This window comes from Canis lupus, chromosome 8 (assembly GCF_003254725.2).
Source record: "Canis lupus dingo isolate Sandy chromosome 8, ASM325472v2, whole genome shotgun sequence".
NCBI lineage: Eukaryota > Metazoa > Chordata > Mammalia > Carnivora > Canidae > Canis > Canis lupus.
The window spans coordinates 4,260,272-4,276,719 of record NC_064250.1 but is presented as its reverse complement, the minus strand read 5'-3'; the positions used below and the strand labels follow the sequence as shown (position 1 = coordinate 4,276,719).

The following is a 16,448-nucleotide window of genomic DNA, read 5'->3' as shown; positions in this document are numbered from 1 at the left end:
CCAAAGTGCCATATTTGGAAGCATATTTGGAAGCTTAAGGCTTAGGCCAGGGTCCAGGGGTGGAGACCCTGGTAGGAGACTGGAGAGCTGACACTGAAGGAGGCAGGAGGCAGAGGCCCTGCCTGTAGCTGAGGCGGAAGCGGGATGCTGAGGACTGGGGGGTGGGCAGTGTGGCACACAAGGTCAGGCCCCAGCTGGCGGCAGGAAGGAATCTGGGAGGCCTGGCTCCTGGGGTAGCTCTAATCTCTGGGCGGAGCACTTCCTCTAGATCCCGTGAGACCCCACCCTAAACCAAATTTTCCTCTGGGCTATGGAGATTCCGCACTGGGGTCCTGGGGGTAAGGGCTCTCCATGGGCACCGAAAGACACCACACACCTCTTGCCCTGCACGATGCCCCCAGCCTCTTATTTTCCTCCATTACAAGCACTCAACACCTCCACTCCCTCGCACCTTGCTTCCCAGGTGGAGCCCTTTGACCCTCAGCTGGTGTCTGGAGTGGAGAGCTATGGCCTGGCAGAGCTACACAGACGTGCCCCCTCCCATGGGGCTGGACGGCGCCACAGGGACAGTTCAGACCGCACAGCAGCTGCATCCAGGCTGGAGGGGAGAGGAGGGGAACGGTGGCAACCCCGTCCACCCCGACCCAAGTCCTAGTCTCCGATTGGGCCCCACATTCTTCCCTACGTTCTCATCAGCCTTTGACTCCAGCACCGCTGCATTCTCCCCGTGGCCAAGGGTTCCACTCCCATTTTGACACTTGCTCCTGCGCCCAGCCCAGCCCACCCCCTCGCATCTCCCACAGTCCCATTCCCCTTTCTCAAGGGGACTGGAGGGGGGAGGCGACGCCAGTGTTAGGGGAGACAATGAGGGAGGGAGGAGGCCTGGGGAGTCCGCCACCGCGCACGGGAAGGGGCCGGGCAGTCCGGCCGGGGAAGTGGGAGGGGGCCGCGGCGCCGGAGGGAAGCGCCTGCCGCCCGCGGCTCTAAGCCACTAGCTCCTCGGCGGCCGGGACTCCACCACCGGCCATCGCGGGCTCCCTCCTCGGCCTCGGCCTCGGCCTCGCCCAGCAGCCGCGGCAGCCTCGCGGGCCGTGAGTTTGGGCGGGGCCGGGGTGGGGTGGGAGGGCAGGAACCCGAAGCTCCCTTGCTTCCACCCCAGCCCGGTCCCCTCCGGAGACGAGGCTTTTGCTAGGACACCTCTGCGGGCTGGGTTTGAGGGAGGAGGAGCGAAGGATCGGGCAGGCAGCCCTCTCCAGCCAGCTGGGAAAAGGCGGGGAGGCCCCGGGGAGTGCCGGGCGATGGGGCTGGCGGCGGGGAGGCCGCGCGGCGAGGCTAGACCCAGCGAGCCAGGAGCGGCCCCGGCAGTAACGCGGGCCCCGGCGCTCCCCAGCCCCGGGTTCGCCCTCCGCCGGCGCCGGCGCCGCAGCCCCGGGCGGGGGCGAGCATGGCCCGCCTCTTCAGTGCCCGGCCGCCCCCCAGCGAAGACCTCTTCTACGAGACCTACTACAGCCTGAGCCAGCAGTACCCGCTGCTGCTGCTGCTGCTGGGGATCGTGCTCTGCGCGCTCCTGGCCGTGCTGGCTGTCGCCTCCGCCAGCGGCAGGGTGAGGGGGCAGCGTCTGGTGGCGGGACTCCTGGGGGCGGCGGGGGGCTCACTGCCGAGAGGGCGCTTTCGGGGTGAGGATCTGGGAAGAGGTCTTCTCTTCGGTGTGCGCTCTTTGCTGGAACCCAGGAAGGAAGTGCCGAGCCTTGCTAGGAAATGTAGTGGTCCTGGACAAGTCCCTGCACCTCTCTGGGCCACAGTCGCTGGGCCGCTGGGAACAGGCTGAGCTCCGGGGGCTTCTAATTTCTCTCAGGGCACTGACAGCCTTTCCGCGATCTCCTCCTTCTAGAGTGAATTCAGCAGCGGGTTTTCCCATTTTCCAGAAGGGAAATTACACTGGGCCCCGGGGGAATCCGCTTCCTGGTTTTCTCTCTCTCACGGGGGCTGTGGGGCGGCCCGACCCATAGACTCCCAGAAGACGCCTTCCATTCCACTCACATTTAGTCCCCAAATAAAGCTATTTCCAGTTTCTTTTTTTAGGAGAAAGGGGGTCTTCAATTCCATTTCTGGAAATATCCTGCTCCCAAGTTTTTTCACGTTTCGGAGGCAAGTTGGGAAAGCTGCTAAACTGACCAATTCTTGCCGGGCCACCTCGAAGCCCAGGAAGAGGTGGGGACGCAGGGCAGGGACAGCAGCAGGAGGTCAACGCCCAGAGGGCCAAAGTGTGGTGCTCCTCCCTGGCCTGCCAAGGAGAGGGGTTCCAGGTGCCCTCGGCCGCTGGGGCACTTCTTGGAGGGTGGGGGCAGGGGCTATTCCCAGCCTTGTGCCCAGAGCAGGGAATCTCCTGAGCAAATTGGCCAGGTTCAGATACACTCATTCCTAAGTGCCTTCTGTGAGGTAGGATTTTTCACTTGCTTCAGGACCCCAGGAAGGTGCTTGAATTCCTGTTTGACAGACAAGAAAGCAAGCTCAGAAAGTTCCCAGATTCACAAATACGCAATATGGGTTCTAGCCAGAGGCTCTGGGTGGGTGGCCCAAGGCTCAAGCCCTGCTGCCACATAGCAGTGAGATATAGGTTGAACCCTATGAGATAGCTCTGCAGATTCTAAACAGATTATTGGCAACATCCTATGGTTCAACCTAACCTGAATGACCAGCCCAGGTGCCCTGTCTCCTTTTCCTACTTGAGTTTGAGACACTTTTCAGAAGTGTCCCAGGGGGCTGCCTTTCTTCATCTTGGAGGAGCTCCCCAACTCTGCACTCCAGTCTTGCCGCAAGCAGCCCCTCCCCACAGGATCTAGCCTCAGACCCAGGCTTCCTGATCACTGTGCTGTGTGCGCTCGGCGGCTTCTCACTGCTGCTGGGCCTGGCATCCTGCGAGCAACGGCTACAGCGCTGGACCCGTCCCCTGTCCGGCCTCGTGTGGGCAGCGCTCCTGGGGCTGGGCCATGGCTTCCTCTTCACTGGGGGCCTGGTGAGCGCCTGGGACCAGGTGAGAGGAGCGAGCGGCAGGTGGAGCAGGGGGCAGGAGGACTCCCAGGCCAAGAGCAGCTGGCAGCTTCCCATGCCCCTCTCCCTCAGGTGTCCTTTTTCCTCTTTGTCATCTTCACCGTGTATGCCATGTTGCCCTTGGGTATGCGGGATGCCACCGCCGCGGGCCTTGCCTCATCACTCTCCCACCTGGTGGTCCTTGGGCTGTACCTTGGGCCTCAGCCGGACTCCCAGCCCGCGCTACTGCCGCAGGTGAGAACGCTAGTAGCCCAGTCTGAGCCCGGGGACGGCTGCGCACATTGGCTCCTCTGAGCATGCACCAGCCGCTCACTGAGCTGTGACTCCATTGAAGGGCGCAATGCTAAGCACAGGTACTAACACATACGCCCAGACAGTGCCCTCATGGAGCGGGTACACCAGTGCAGCATAATGCTGCAGACACCAGAAGACGCCTGGGCCCGCGGGGAAGGGACTTCACCAGGGAGCCAGAGTTGTGGGGACAGAGGTGGATGATGGAAACTTCACTGGGAATATAAAATTGGAGCTTGAGTAGTCTTGTGCTGCAGCGGACGCAGAGGGAAGGTAGATGGTGGAGTGGTATTCCAGGCAGAGGAAACGTATGTGCAAGGGTTTCTAGACCTAAGAGGCCTCGTTGGTGCACAACCAAGTCTAGAGCAGGGGTACTGCAGGGGAGGAGAAGCCCCCCTACAGACTCCCCAGTGTGGCACCAATTGCCTGGAAATTCTTAGATCTCTAACTGTAGAGTCCTCCTCAACCCTCTTGGGGACCAACTCCAGCTATACACTTGAGGACCCCCACTCCCACAGAGCGTCCTCTGAGGCTGACCCTCTCCCACAGCTGGCAGCAAACGCGGTGTTGTTCCTGTGTGGGAATGTGGCCGGAGCGTACCACAAGGCGCTGATGGAGCGTGCGCTGCGCGCCACATTCCGGGAGGCACTTCGTTCGCTGCATTCGCGCCGGCGGCTGGACACGGAGAAGAAGCACCAGGTCCTTGAGCCGACAGGGGGGCTGGGCAGGACCCGGGTTTGAGAAGGGGGTTGTTTATATCACCCAGCTGGGCTCCTTAGCAAGCCAAATGACTTTGGGCAGGTTACCTGCCCTTCTCTTTCCTCCTTTGTAAAACGTGGCTACTGTGCACCTTGGAAAGTTGTGTTACGTCTCAAAAAACCTGAAGCTTGTAAAAGCACTTTTTTGATACGAAACGAAGAACTCTAACCCTGGCATTGGTGCTGGGAGTTAAGTCCCTAAATATGAATGGTGCAGGATGGGGTGCTGAGGCCCAGCTTTATGTGAAGGGGGAGGTCTGGAGGGGAGTTCTCTGGGGAGCATCTAGTGGGGCTGGAGAAGTGGGTGAGCTCCTAAGTGGTTGGAAGGCTGGGACTCCTGGCTTTAGGTTGCAAGAGGATTGATGTTCATGGTGATCTTCTCCAGGAACACCTTCTCTTGTCCATCCTTCCTGCCTACTTGGCTCGAGAGATGAAGGCAGAGATCATGGCCCGGCTTCAGGCTGGACAGGGGTCACGGCCAGAGAGCACCAACAACTTCCATAGCCTCTATGTCAAGAGACACCAAGGAGTTAGGTATGAGAAAGGATGGCCAGAGGGGAGGAGGGGCGTGGGCTGAGATCTTGACCCCAGTGATGCAATCTGCCCTCCCCAGCGTGCTCTATGCTGACATCGTGGGCTTCACACGACTGGCCAGTGAGTGCTCCCCTAAGGAGTTGGTGCTCATGCTCAACGAGCTCTTTGGCAAGTTCGACCAGATTGCCAAGGTCAGAGGGGGCCTCCCTCCCTACCCAGGGCCCTTCAAATGCTCCACCCTGGAGAGCCCCTTCCAAGGGAAACTCCTGACACCTAAGATCCCAGTCCCATTTCAGAGCCCATGTATCCCAATGGAAGATATTCCAATGGAAGTAGGAAACCCTCTCAAACAACCCCAGGTATGGAGCTGTTCACCACACATCTCAAACCTGGAGAGACTTCTCAACATCTCCACAGATGCCTCAACCACAACACCCCCAAATGTGCTCAGAACCCCCAGTGTAGGGGCCTGTGGACACTATACCGAATCTAGAGAGATTTTCATATGTTTTAATCTTAGGGAGCCCTTCCAAGGGAAATCTCTGCCCTGTACAACCTCAGCCCAGCTCAGCCCAGCCACCTGTTCAGACCCCAGGGATGCCCCCAACAAACCTAATTTTGGGTGTCCCCCAGAAAACCTCAGTCTCGAGGGTATTTTCATGTGCTCAAATCTGAATACACCTTACACATGCCAAAGCTGGGGGAGACCCACAGACCTCAGCCAGCCCCATATCAAGTTAAGGGAATCCCTAGATCTGACCGAGTCTCCCAACTGCAAAATTCTTCAGGAATATCACATTTGCTCCCACTTTTCCCAGCTGCCCAGTGCCTCCTCTGACCTCTAACCAGGTGCCCCCCTCCCCCTGCATACACACACTCCCAGGAGCATGAATGCATGCGGATCAAGATCCTGGGAGACTGTTACTACTGTGTCTCTGGGCTACCGCTCTCCCTGCCAGACCACGCCATCAACTGTGTGCGCATGGGGCTGGACATGTGCCGGGCCATCAGGTCAGCTCAGGTGGGTGGGCAGGAGGGGTACCAAGGGCTGGATGTGGGTGAGCAGCAGGCAGGGTAGTGGAAGTCCTCTTGGAGAGAGGGAAGGGTGTGGCATGCATAGGGCCAAAGGCAGCTTTCAAACTGTGCCCTACGTACTCAGGAAACTCCGGGCAGCCACCGGCGTGGACATCAACATGCGTGTGGGGGTGCATTCAGGCAGTGTGCTCTGCGGAGTCATCGGGCTGCAGAAGTGGCAGTATGATGTCTGGTCCCATGATGTCACCCTGGCCAACCACATGGAGGCGGGTGGCGTGCCAGGGTGAGAGGTGGGGCTGCAGGAACGCACAGGAAGAAACCAAACGGGCCCCTCACATGCTGCCACCCGATTCATAATTCCCTAAAATGAGCACAATCCCACGTGGAACTCAAGGGAGATCCTAGCATGCCGGGAGGGGTGCTGGGAGACATATCCTGTAGCACAGGGCCTTGCTTAAAGTCAGGCCTCTGGAAGGATCCTTGAAAAAAACTGAGAGGTTTGCAGGCCCTCCTTCCTAATTCCCCCTCCTTCCTCTTTCCAGAAGAGTACATATTACAGGAGCTACCCTGGCCCTGCTGGCAGGGGCTTATGCTGTGGAGGACGCAGCCATGGAACACCGAGACCCATACCTTCGGGAGCTAGGGGAGCCTACCTACCTAGTCATCGATCCCCGGGTAAAAGCCCAGCCTGGCCCCCAGGGGCTGGCCCATCCTAACCACCCACAACAAATAGGCCTGATCTTCTCTCCTATGCCAGAGATTGAATTCCTGGATCCCAGTGTGTGTGTTGAGGGGGAGGAGACCCCATCTTCTAGGGAGTGTTGGGAAAATGTAGAAAATGTTTGTGATCCTGACTCTCAGTCCTCATATGCCCCAGGCTGAGGAAGAGGATGAGAAGGGCACTGCAGGAGGGTTGCTATCCTCTCTCGAGGGCCCCAAAATGCGTCCCTCAGTGCTGATGACCCGCTACCTGGAGTCCTGGGGCGCAGCCAAGCCTTTTGCCCACCTGAGCCACCTAGAGAGCCCCGTGTCCACCTCCACCCCTCTCCCGGTAAGTGCACCTCTGGCATGAGCCCTAGCACTTACTGACTCCACCCCCACTGCCCTCCCAACTTCCCCACACCCACCACCCATGAGTCATTTGATGACATCTCAAGATCCTGAACTGTCTGGTTGCTCCCAGTCACTGGCTCAGACCTTTCCTTGCCCTTCTTTCCAGAGAAAGAGCAAAGATGACTGTCTTCTGAGCTCACTTGAGTTGCAAAATCCTGTAGCACTATGTCCATTGTTCCCCAACGTCCACTCTGGAATCCTCTTCCATCAGTACCACAAAGACCTAGACGACACTTCTGGCTCCAAAGCCAGTGCTCACAACCATTCCCACCAGAAAACATCTCTATCAAATTCCATTCCTGAGACTGCACACTCTCTTTTAATCCCCACTAGGATTGGGAAGGTGGTGCAAATCAGTTATTGCCCCTCCTCTCCAGCATTTGTGTCAGGATAAGATGAGATGACAGTGAAAATCTCCCATGGTCTTGAAGGAAGTCACCCTGAGCAGTCAGGGGTTGGGGAGAGAGGGAAGAGAGAAAACCAGCCTTCATCCCCCACAGCAGCTGGTTCTAAGGGTTGTTGCTTGGTCACAAGCAGTCAGAACCCTCTCTTGCAGGAACTGAGGCCATGATCCAAAAGGCTTGCCCCAGGATTAAGTTTCTCAGCCTGCTTTCCTCCATTTTATCTGATCTTCCAGCCACCTTTCTGCAGATCATCCTCTCAGAATCTTCTCTACTGGGTCAACCCAGTTGGATATATGGGATGACTTCAGAGTACCCTTTCTATGATCCATCTCCCCTCCCCACCCACCTAGCAGGAAAGCAGGCCAGAGATTAGTAGACACTATGGAATGGGGGGATGTCGCAGCAGTGATTCAGGAGAATACCTAATTCAGAGCCTTAACATGGGGTAGAAGAAAGGTCAAAAGGGCTGAGTGAGCAGGAGAGAGAGAAAGAAAGAATCTAAGACCCTGCTGGCTATTGCAGGATTCCCCCACCCCCACCCCAGGTGGAGGTAGAGTAGAGGGTGGGCTTTGGTGGGAGCCTGGGGACTGTGAGACAGTGCTGGGTGCAATGCCCATGGCGAGATGCCCCTCAGAACCCACGCCAGACTCCCCCAAAACCCCACTAGTGTGCAGACTAAGAAATGTCAGGATGGAGAAGTAGGAACCCCTAGTTCAAGGGTATCTCCTGAGGCAGGACCTCATCAGCCCAGAATTCACTCCTCAGCCCCTGAAGTGCCAAGCCCTCCGTCAAATGTTAGAAATCCTGAGAATCACATTAGCTTACCCTTAAACAATGGGGAACTCAGGTGGCAGGGCAGTGTTGGTGCTAGTATACACCATCCATCCATCCCTCCTGCAATTTTAAAGAACCTACTATGTGGCAGGGGCTGGGCTAGTTCTTGAGAAGACAGAAATGAATAAAACGTTTTCCCTGCCTTCGAATAACATACAGGCATCGAGCAAGATGGAGAGGCAGGCAGGTAGTTTGAAAAAAGTTGGGCTCAGACCTAGAGGCATAAATGGGCTCATACCTAGATCATCCCTCTTAATCTCCCTTTTCCTCCCCTCTCCCTCTCCTATATTCTAGGTTTGGGCTTGGGGGCCCCTGTGACCCTGTGGCCTTCATATAAGCCAGAGGAGCAGGAAAGAACAGTCACCAGACCCCTGGTCCTGGGCAGTGGCCACTGCTCTTCATTCTTTTTCTTGGGACTTGTCTCATCTGCTTTACTTGTCCTCTCGCTTTCATATCTTTGCACACAGTGCACCTTCCTTCTGGTGCTGAAAAGAATGGCTGTGACCAGGTTTGTTTCTCTTCCTTCCTCTTTCCCTTTCTTCTCCATTTTTTGTTTTCTGCTCCCACCACCTCTCAGCTGTGGTCATAATCCTGACCACAAGGGAGTCAGAATGTTCTGCTGCTTCACTTCAAACCAATGAGGATTTTTTGGCATGCTGGGGTGATGGGCAAGTCCCTGCCTTTGGGATTTGTTCAGTCCTTAGGGAAGATGACCACTCCTCAAGCCTATAGGGTTGTCTCATAAGTGTTAGGAACCAAGGATATAAGAGCATAAGGACCCTGGGTGTCTAAAGAATCAGGAAGAAACTTTAAGGAATAAATGTGGTTTGACCCTTCCCTTAAGGGCAGGTGGGATTTGGTGGAAAGAGGAAGTCCTTAAAGGCAGGGGGAACTCACATCAAATACTCAAGGCCAAGGACGTATATAGACATGGAATGCCTCATGGCAGAGAGGTTTCAAGGATGCTCAGCATCTCCTCATCTCCCCCTTTGCTGTGGTCTCCCCACAGGAGAAGACGCTGGCCTCCTTCAGCCCCCAGTGGAGCCTGGACCGGTGAGGAGACCCCAGCAACTCTGACAGCGAGGCTGTCGGCTGTCGGCTGTCGGCTGTCGGAGTGACCTGCCTCCATCCTCCCTGGGTGGGGGGCTGCTCCTGCTTCACCCACCTACTGTTGAGAATCTCCTATGGTGACAGGTTGGGCTCTTACTGTGCAGGAGCCGTACCCCCCGGGGACTAGATGATGACCTGGACACTGGGGACGCCAAGTTCTTCCAGGTCATCGAACAGCTCAACTCTCAGAAGTATGGAGAACAAAAGGCAGCCGGGAGGGGCGGGAGGGCTGGGCCCTTGCAGTAAGGTAGAGGAGAGATGTGTTTCCTGATGTCCTGGTGGGAAGGGAAGGGCTTCCCTGCTCCCCCCAGGAAAACACACATCTGTCCATCCTCCCGCCCTCACCGTCTCCACCCTGCCCTGCTCTGCCCTTCCCTTTCCTCGCCCGCCCCCTACCTCCTACCAGACAGTGGAAGCAGTCAAAGGACTTCAACCCACTGACACTGTACTTCAGAGAGAAGGAGCTGGAGAAAGAGGTGGGTGTGGGGGGTAGCAGCGGAAAATCCTCTAACCTTAGGTCCTCGGCCTTGGGGCAGGGGCAAGCCCCGTGGACGCACCTCACCTCCCAGGTCTGCCCAGTTTGTGATCCTGGGGGTGAGGGGCTTGTGTTTCTCTCCAAATGGACATCACCCTGTAAATTGAATTACTAGTTGGGGATGGGAGGGAGGAGGGCAGCTCCTTGGAGAACCTGGAGGGGCTACCAGAGACTGCACTGGAGGGTGAGGCCATGAGGCCCGGACATGCACTTCTTGCCTCAAATTGGCACCTCCAAGGTGATGGGCAGCCTTGGTGGGCCCTGTCTCCATACTGACCCTTGCCCTTCCAGTATCGACTCTCTGCACTCCCTGCCTTCAAATACTATGCAGCCTGCACCTTCCTGGTTTTCATCTCCAATTTTGTCATCCAGATGCTGGTGACCAACAGGTGAGAGAGTGCCCCAGGCAAGGGGGGCCCTGACTCACACACATACCACCAGGCTCCTGCTGGTCCTTGACCCACACTTTCTTCCTTTACCCACTTCCCCTTGGCTTCAGGCACTGACTGACCCACAGAGGAAGCGTGTGTTCTGGGGAAGCAGTGATAATCACAGCCTTCATTTTATGATCATACATCCTGTGGACTTTCTACATAATCCAAGCACTTTCACATGCCTGTCTCTAGGTCCTAACAGCTTTTCCATAAAACAGGTTCTGTTTCCATTGAGAAGCTCAAATCTCACAGCAAATGAACTTAGAAAGCAGGTCCTCATTTTTAGTTCATGGCTAGGAGGGGCTGCAAGGAGTTGTCCAAAACTCAGCTAGGTGGAAGGCCTTTGGCCTGAAGGCCCAGAGATTGACCTGGTGCAGCCTCGGCCCCTTCATGAGCCCCCTGCCCTTTCCAGGACTGTCCTTACCTCATTAGTTCCTGCCACGCCCCACCACTGCCTTCAACCCCCTCAGCTTTCCTGGATCATCAGTGTGTAATGCCTTTGTTCAGCTCAGACCCCACTGGGGGGTCAGTTCAGATCCCCAGGACTGCTCCTCCTCACATATCCCGACCCGGTTGCACAGCACCCTCCTGACACACAGAGCCTCCTCTGACCCGGCAAGTCCTCTCTCTTGTCTCCCTTTAGGCCTCCAGCTCTGGCCATCACCTATAGCATCACCTTCTTCCTCTTCCTCCTCCTCCTCTTCGTCTGCTTCTCAGAACACCTGACGGTGAGGTGGGCTAGGGGGTGGAAGCTTGGTGAGCTGGGCCCTTACCACGACCTGGCCCAAGGGATGGGGGTTCCCCCAGCCCCATGGCTAAGATTCCTGTGCTCCTTCCACAGAGGTGTGTCTTGAAAGGCCCCAAGATGCTGCACTGGCTGCCCACACTGTCTGGCTTGGTGGCCACCCGGCCTGGACTGCGAATTGCCCTGGGCACTGCCACCATCCTCCTCGTTTTTGTCATGGCTGTTACCAGCCTGGTGAGGGCAGAGGGGCCCCTATTCACCCCCATCAGGGCCCATTGGACCTGTCAGAGGTTGAACAGGTACTCCTGGATTTGGGAGAGCAGCTGGACTGAGGCCAGGGGATTCTGGCAATGTTGGACAAGTATAAAGAAAAAAAATCAATCTGCCACCTGCGTAATTGTTTATAGCACTTCGGTGGACATCCTATCTTTCCTATGTAGGCAGATCTTCATTGTGTGCTCACTCACTATGATTTTGTAGCTGAGTTTGGCTAATTTTTCAGAACTTATAATCATTACTAAAATTCTATCCCTGAAAGACACCTTAGGAATCATCCCCAGCCAAGTTACAGAAGAGGAAGCTGAGGCCCAGAGAGGTTAAGTGGCTGACGAGATCACACAGTGGATCCATTGGCAGACTAGTGCTCAGGACACCCATTCCTCCATCCCTGCCCACCCAGCAAGGACCCCAGTCCTGGGGCTCCCTCACCAGCCAGAAATAGCAGACTCCTCCCCTTTGGAGGAGTCTGGCCCTGACTCATCCCGAGGTCAGCTGAAACCCAGCACAAGCCACCGTTATACCCAAGTGAGCCGACTGCCCACCTCAGCTCTTCACCTCTTTCTGCAGTTCTTCTTACCGGCAGCATCGAACTGTCCTTTCCGGGCTCCCAATGTGTCCTCCGTGGCTTTCAACCTCTCCTGGGAACTCCCTGGGTCCCTGCCTCTCATCAGCATCCCAGTGAGTGTTCCTCATAGCCCTGAATCTCTTTCTCCAGAGCCTTCTTTGGCTCCTCCCCCTACCTCCTTAGTTGAAGAACATTCCATCAGGTGGATTGGGATAGACATAAAACACACTTGATGTGTGTTTGTGTGTATGACACCCCCGTCCCCCGGATAGGACCTGGGCCCTGTGAGGGCAGGGCAGGGAGCCCTGGGATATTCTCCCCCCCACACCTGTGGCATATGCCATGCCCCTTGACTGCCCTGCCTGGCCCCACAGTACTCTATGCACTGCTGCGTGCTGGGGTTCCTGTCCTGCTCCCTCTTCCTGCACATGAGCTTCGAGCTGAAGTTGCTGCTGCTTCTGCTGTGGCTGGGGGCTTCCTGCTCCCTCTTCCTGCACTCCCATGCCTGGCTGTCCGACTGCCTCATCTCCCACCTCTATCCGGATCCCTTGGACTCCAGGTGCGCACGGCCACTGGACAGGGTGCTCAGGCCCTCTGGGAGCAAAGCAGAGCTGTCCTCACCTCATTGGCCTGAAGCAACCACAGGGCAAAGGGGGAGGGTGGGGGAGGGTGGCTGAGGGCTACATGAGCCCTGGGGGTAGGGAGGAGGCCATCAGGAAGAGGCAGGGCAAGGGGCAACCCTGATCCGTGGCCTCTGCAGGCCAGGGGTACTGAAGGAGCCCAAACTGATGGGAGCTATCTCCTTCTTCATCTTCTTCTTCACCCTCCTTGTCCTGGCTCGGCAGGTAAGTCACCCAGTTCAGCCTTCTAGGGCTTCCCATATTTGTGACTTGGTCTTTCTCACCCTTTCTCTCAATCTTACATCTCCAGGGTTGAGCCCAAACGGTGTGCCCATTGGAAGCTTCTACGTGAAACTTCCTGTTCCCTTTCTTTCTCCTTAACTACCCAAGGGAGATGCCCTCAAATCCTTCCTCCCTCGTCCCTCCCACCCTAAGTCCAGGAAAACCACCCACAAGAAAGCATCCACTGCCAATTCTCCCCTAGTTTGAATCTCGTTTCAGGGGAGCCTCCCTGGGGATAGTTGCCCCTTGAGCCTTCTCTCTAGACTGGGGAGTGGTGCAGTTTGGGGCATCATGTGTTTGGGGGGTGAACACTCAGGAGCTGAGGCTCTCCCTGCACTGCGCATCTCCCCATGGGCCTTTGGCCACCTTGCCAGAATGAGTATTACTGCCGCCTGGACTTCCTGTGGAAGAAGAAGCTGCGGCAGGAGCAGGAGGAGACAGAGACAATGGAGAACCTGACTCGGCTGCTGTTGGAGAACGTGCTCCCTGCTCACGTGGCCCCCCAGTTCATTGGTCAGAACCGGCGCAACGAGGTGACTCCCACCCCAGACTCTGAGCCCCAGATGCCATAGGGACTAGTTTCAGATGAGAGTCTTGGCCCTTGGCCCCACATCTCTGGACTCCCCAGAGCCCCTGGTGGGTCAAGTGGCTGCCTGTTCCTGTCAGATAGTGCCTCTATTTTCATGAGCTCTTAGGCTTCATCTGGTGAGCACAGAACCTCTGAGTTCTAAGTTCTTACTTAGAAGGAGCATCCTCTCCAACTCATGGCCACTCGGTGCCTTCGAGTGTTGATGGGAGTTGTGTGGAGGACACAGTCCACAGTCCATGCAGCTTTCTGGCCCTGCACTATCAGGATGGTAGCCACTAGCTATGTGTGGCCATTTACATTAAGATTAATTAAAATAGAACCTTCATTTCTGCAGCCTCACTGGCCACATTTCAAGTGGCTGAGAGCTGCTTATGGCCAGTGACTGCCATATTAGATGTTGCATATATAGAACTTTCCAACACCATGGGAATTTCCATTTGTAGATGTTAATCGCCATCCTCAAATATCGTGCTATAATCAGACCATCAGAGAAGGTCACCCACATATTTGCACCATTTTAGTTGTACCACCACCACTTCACTCTGTCTGCTATAGAAATACTCTTGGCCTCTCTTGAGGAATGTTAAAAGAAACAGGTCAGGGGCTGTTTCACAGCTTCACGCCCTCACCGGTTTCTTTCTTTCTTTCTTTTTTTTTTTAAGATTTTATTTATTCATTCATAGACACACACACACACACAGAGAGAGAGAGAGAGAGAGAGAGAGAGAAGAGAGGCAGAGACACAGGCAGAGGGAGAAGCAGGCTCCAAGCAGGGAGCCCGAAGTGGGACTCGATCCCGGGTCTCCAGGATCATGCCCTGGGCTGCAGGTGGTGCTAAACTGCTGCGCCAGTGGGGCTGCCCACCAGTTGCTTTCTGTAGTCAAAATTGGCAGTGGTTCTACATCTCCTGGTTTCTTCTCCTATTTACACTGGGACTCTTGTAACTGCTCCTGTTTCTATCTTCACATTGGCTACTAGAAAGCCCGGAGCCAGAATCTAGGACGAACAAGGACTTCGTGTCACCCATTTTGTGAACCAACCTCAAATAAGATTCCATCTTTACCAGCTTACCTTTATTTTCTCTTTGTCCCATTTTCCCTATTATTTGATCTTCCAAATAGTAGCCATCTTTGTAAACTGACTTAACACCTTTTAGCAGTAAGATATGATAGAAAGATGATACCCATTGACACCATTTCCATTCTTGAAGAGACTCCTTTCACATTGCTATAAGGTGATCCTGAGTTCAAACCCCGTCTCTCCTCGAATCATCATGAGACCTAGTCTTTTACTCCCAAGTCACACATCCCTGGGATAACCTGGCCCTACCCCCTCCCTCCTTTCCAATACTTCTTAAATACAGGGGTAAGAGTATGGACGCAGGGAGAAGGGCCCATGCAGACAGACCCACAAGGAGAGGAACGTGGCTTGCTCCCTCATCCCAGCGTCTCCCCCCCTAGGACCTCTACCACCAGTCCTACGAGTGTGTCTGTGTCCTCTTCGCCTCAGTTCCAGACTTTAAGGAGTTTTACTCTGAATCCAACATCAACCATGAGGGTCTAGAGTGCCTGCGGCTGCTCAATGAGATAATTGCTGATTTTGATGAGGTGACAACTCCAAGGGTCCCCCAGATCCTTTGTTCTGAATGCTAGAATTTCCCACCAGTCCCTCCTGCCCATTTGCTCTCCAGCCAGGAGCCCATCCTTCTCTCCCTGGCCCTGCTGCTCCTTCTCTGATCCTCTAGCTCTCCAGAAACTCTTCCCACGATCCACTCTCCCTCCCACCACAAATCCTGACCCCACAACCTGGTCCTTTCATTTCCAAAGGCCTGGGGCTGGGCTTCTGAGAGGGAGGAGGGAGAGAGCAAGAAAGCCTGGGGACACAGCCTCCTTTCTGTACAGCTGCTCTCAAAGCCCAAGTTTAGTGGGGTGGAGAAGATCAAAACCATTGGCAGCACCTACATGGCAGCTACAGGCTTAAATGCCACCTCTGGACAGGACGCACAGCAGGTACAGCACCCCTTCCTTACCTATCAGCCCATGAGGGGCTCACACTGCTGGGCCCTCACTGACCCATCTTGTGGGGCCGGCTTGTTGCTAGGATGATGAGCGAAGCTGCAGCCACCTGGGCACCATGGTGGAGTTTGCAGTGGCCCTTGGATCAAAGCTGGATGTCATCAATAAGCACTCATTTAACAACTTCCGCTTACGTGTGGGTGAGGGCCCTCCCTTGTTGGGGCGGTCTGGGACTTCCTCTTCACCTTCCCAAGCTCTTCCTCCCCTAAGTCCTTTATTAGCTACTCCCCAGCTCACCCCCAGCCCCCTCCAGCCTCCTCTCTGGGGATGGAGCATGAAGCTGCTGGGCCAGGAGCTCTGGGGCTCAGCCACTCCTTCCCTGAGCCACACTTCTCCAGGCCCTCTTTTCCTCTAAGAACTCTAGGCCTTTCACCCCAATTCCTGGAGCTTCCCCTTCCCCTGTCCCTCCTCAAATTCTGCCCACCACCCAGGGCCTCTCTTTACCATACCTCTTGTCAGGGTTGAACCATGGACCTGTAGTGGCTGGAGTGATTGGGGCCCAGAAGCCACAGTATGACATCTGGGGCAACACGGTGAATGTGGCCAGCCGCATGGAAAGTACAGGAGTTCTGGGCAAGATCCAAGTGAGGAGGCCACATTGGAGGCATGGGATGGGGGGATCAGATAAGGCCACCCCCACACTCCAGACTCACTTTTTTTTTTTAATTTATTTATTTATTCATGAGAGACACACAGAGAGACAGAGACACAGGCAGAGGCAGAAGCAGGCCCCACGCAGAAAGCCCAATGTGGGGACTCAATCCTGGAACTCCAGGATCACGCCCTGAGCCAAAGGCAGAGGCTTAACAGCTGAGCCACCCAGGTATCCCGACTCACACCTTTCAATCGCAGGTGACTGAAGAGACAGCGCAGGTGCTGCAGTCCTTAGGCTATACCTGCTACAGCCGGGGCATCATCAAAGTCAAAGGCAAAGGGCAGCTCTGCACCTACTTCCTGAACACAGATTTGACGCGAACTGGCCCTCCCTCGGCCACCCTAGGCTGAGACTCCCAACCACCCTCTCTATTCTAAGATCCTCAATAAAAGGACTCAGGGGGCACCTGGGAGGCTCAGTCTGTTAAGTGTCCAACTCTTGATTTCGGCTTAGGTCGTGATCTCAGGGCTGTGAGATGGAGCCCCGCCGTGGGGTCAGCGCTGGGTGTGGAGCCTGCTTAAGATTCTCTCTCTCCCTCT

General features: G+C 55.6%; 1 protein-coding gene and 1 long non-coding RNA gene across 10 annotated transcripts; one reads left to right on the top strand and one right to left on the bottom strand.

Annotated features, from left to right (window-relative positions):
• The first annotated feature begins 656 nt into the window (after positions 1-656).
• ADCY4 (adenylate cyclase 4) lies at positions 657-16,336 on the top strand. Of its 9 annotated transcripts, XM_035719735.2 has the most exons (26): positions 1,114-1,603; positions 2,837-3,034; positions 3,124-3,285; positions 3,892-4,041; positions 4,486-4,634; positions 4,714-4,825; positions 4,931-4,993; positions 5,518-5,645; positions 5,794-5,952; positions 6,212-6,344; positions 6,547-6,720; positions 9,030-9,073; positions 9,235-9,321; positions 9,537-9,606; positions 9,957-10,054; positions 10,743-10,827; positions 10,941-11,078; positions 11,691-11,801; positions 12,063-12,247; positions 12,449-12,533; positions 12,965-13,123; positions 14,640-14,786; positions 15,006-15,188; positions 15,280-15,394; positions 15,714-15,838; positions 16,107-16,336. In XM_035719735.2, the coding sequence occupies exons 1-26, from the start codon at positions 1,445-1,447 to the stop codon at positions 16,257-16,259; spliced, it is 3,372 nt and encodes a 1,123-aa protein (XP_035575628.1). In that variant the 5' UTR covers positions 1,114-1,444; the 3' UTR covers positions 16,260-16,336. The 9 variants fall into 9 exon arrangements, with proteins under 9 accessions (XP_025298570.1, XP_048968978.1, XP_048968977.1 ...); XM_025442785.3 differs by lacking the exon at positions 1,114-1,603 and adding an exon at positions 657-1,091 and having other exon boundaries at positions 4,714-4,993; XM_035719733.2 differs by having other exon boundaries at positions 4,714-4,993.
• Positions 13,858-15,349, bottom strand: LOC125755534 (uncharacterized). The gene is made up of 2 exons (XR_007412248.1): positions 15,209-15,349; positions 13,858-14,175 (listed from the first exon to the last, which is right to left on the bottom strand). It is a non-coding gene; the product is annotated as an uncharacterized LOC125755534 (long non-coding RNA).
• Positions 16,337-16,448: the final 112 nt, after the last annotated feature.

Coding starts and splice junctions, on each gene's coding strand:
- ADCY4 (XM_035719733.2), top strand. CDS start 1,445: ATGGCCCGCCTCTTCAGTGCCCGGCCGCCCCCCAGCGAAGACCTCTTC. Junction 10,055..10,742: donor CAGATGCTGGTGACCAACAG/GTGAGAGAGTGC, acceptor GTCTCCCTTTAG/GCCTCCAGCTCTGGCCATCA. Junction 11,802..12,062: donor TGCCTCTCATCAGCATCCCA/GTGAGTGTTCCT, acceptor CTGGCCCCACAG/TACTCTATGCACTGCTGCGT.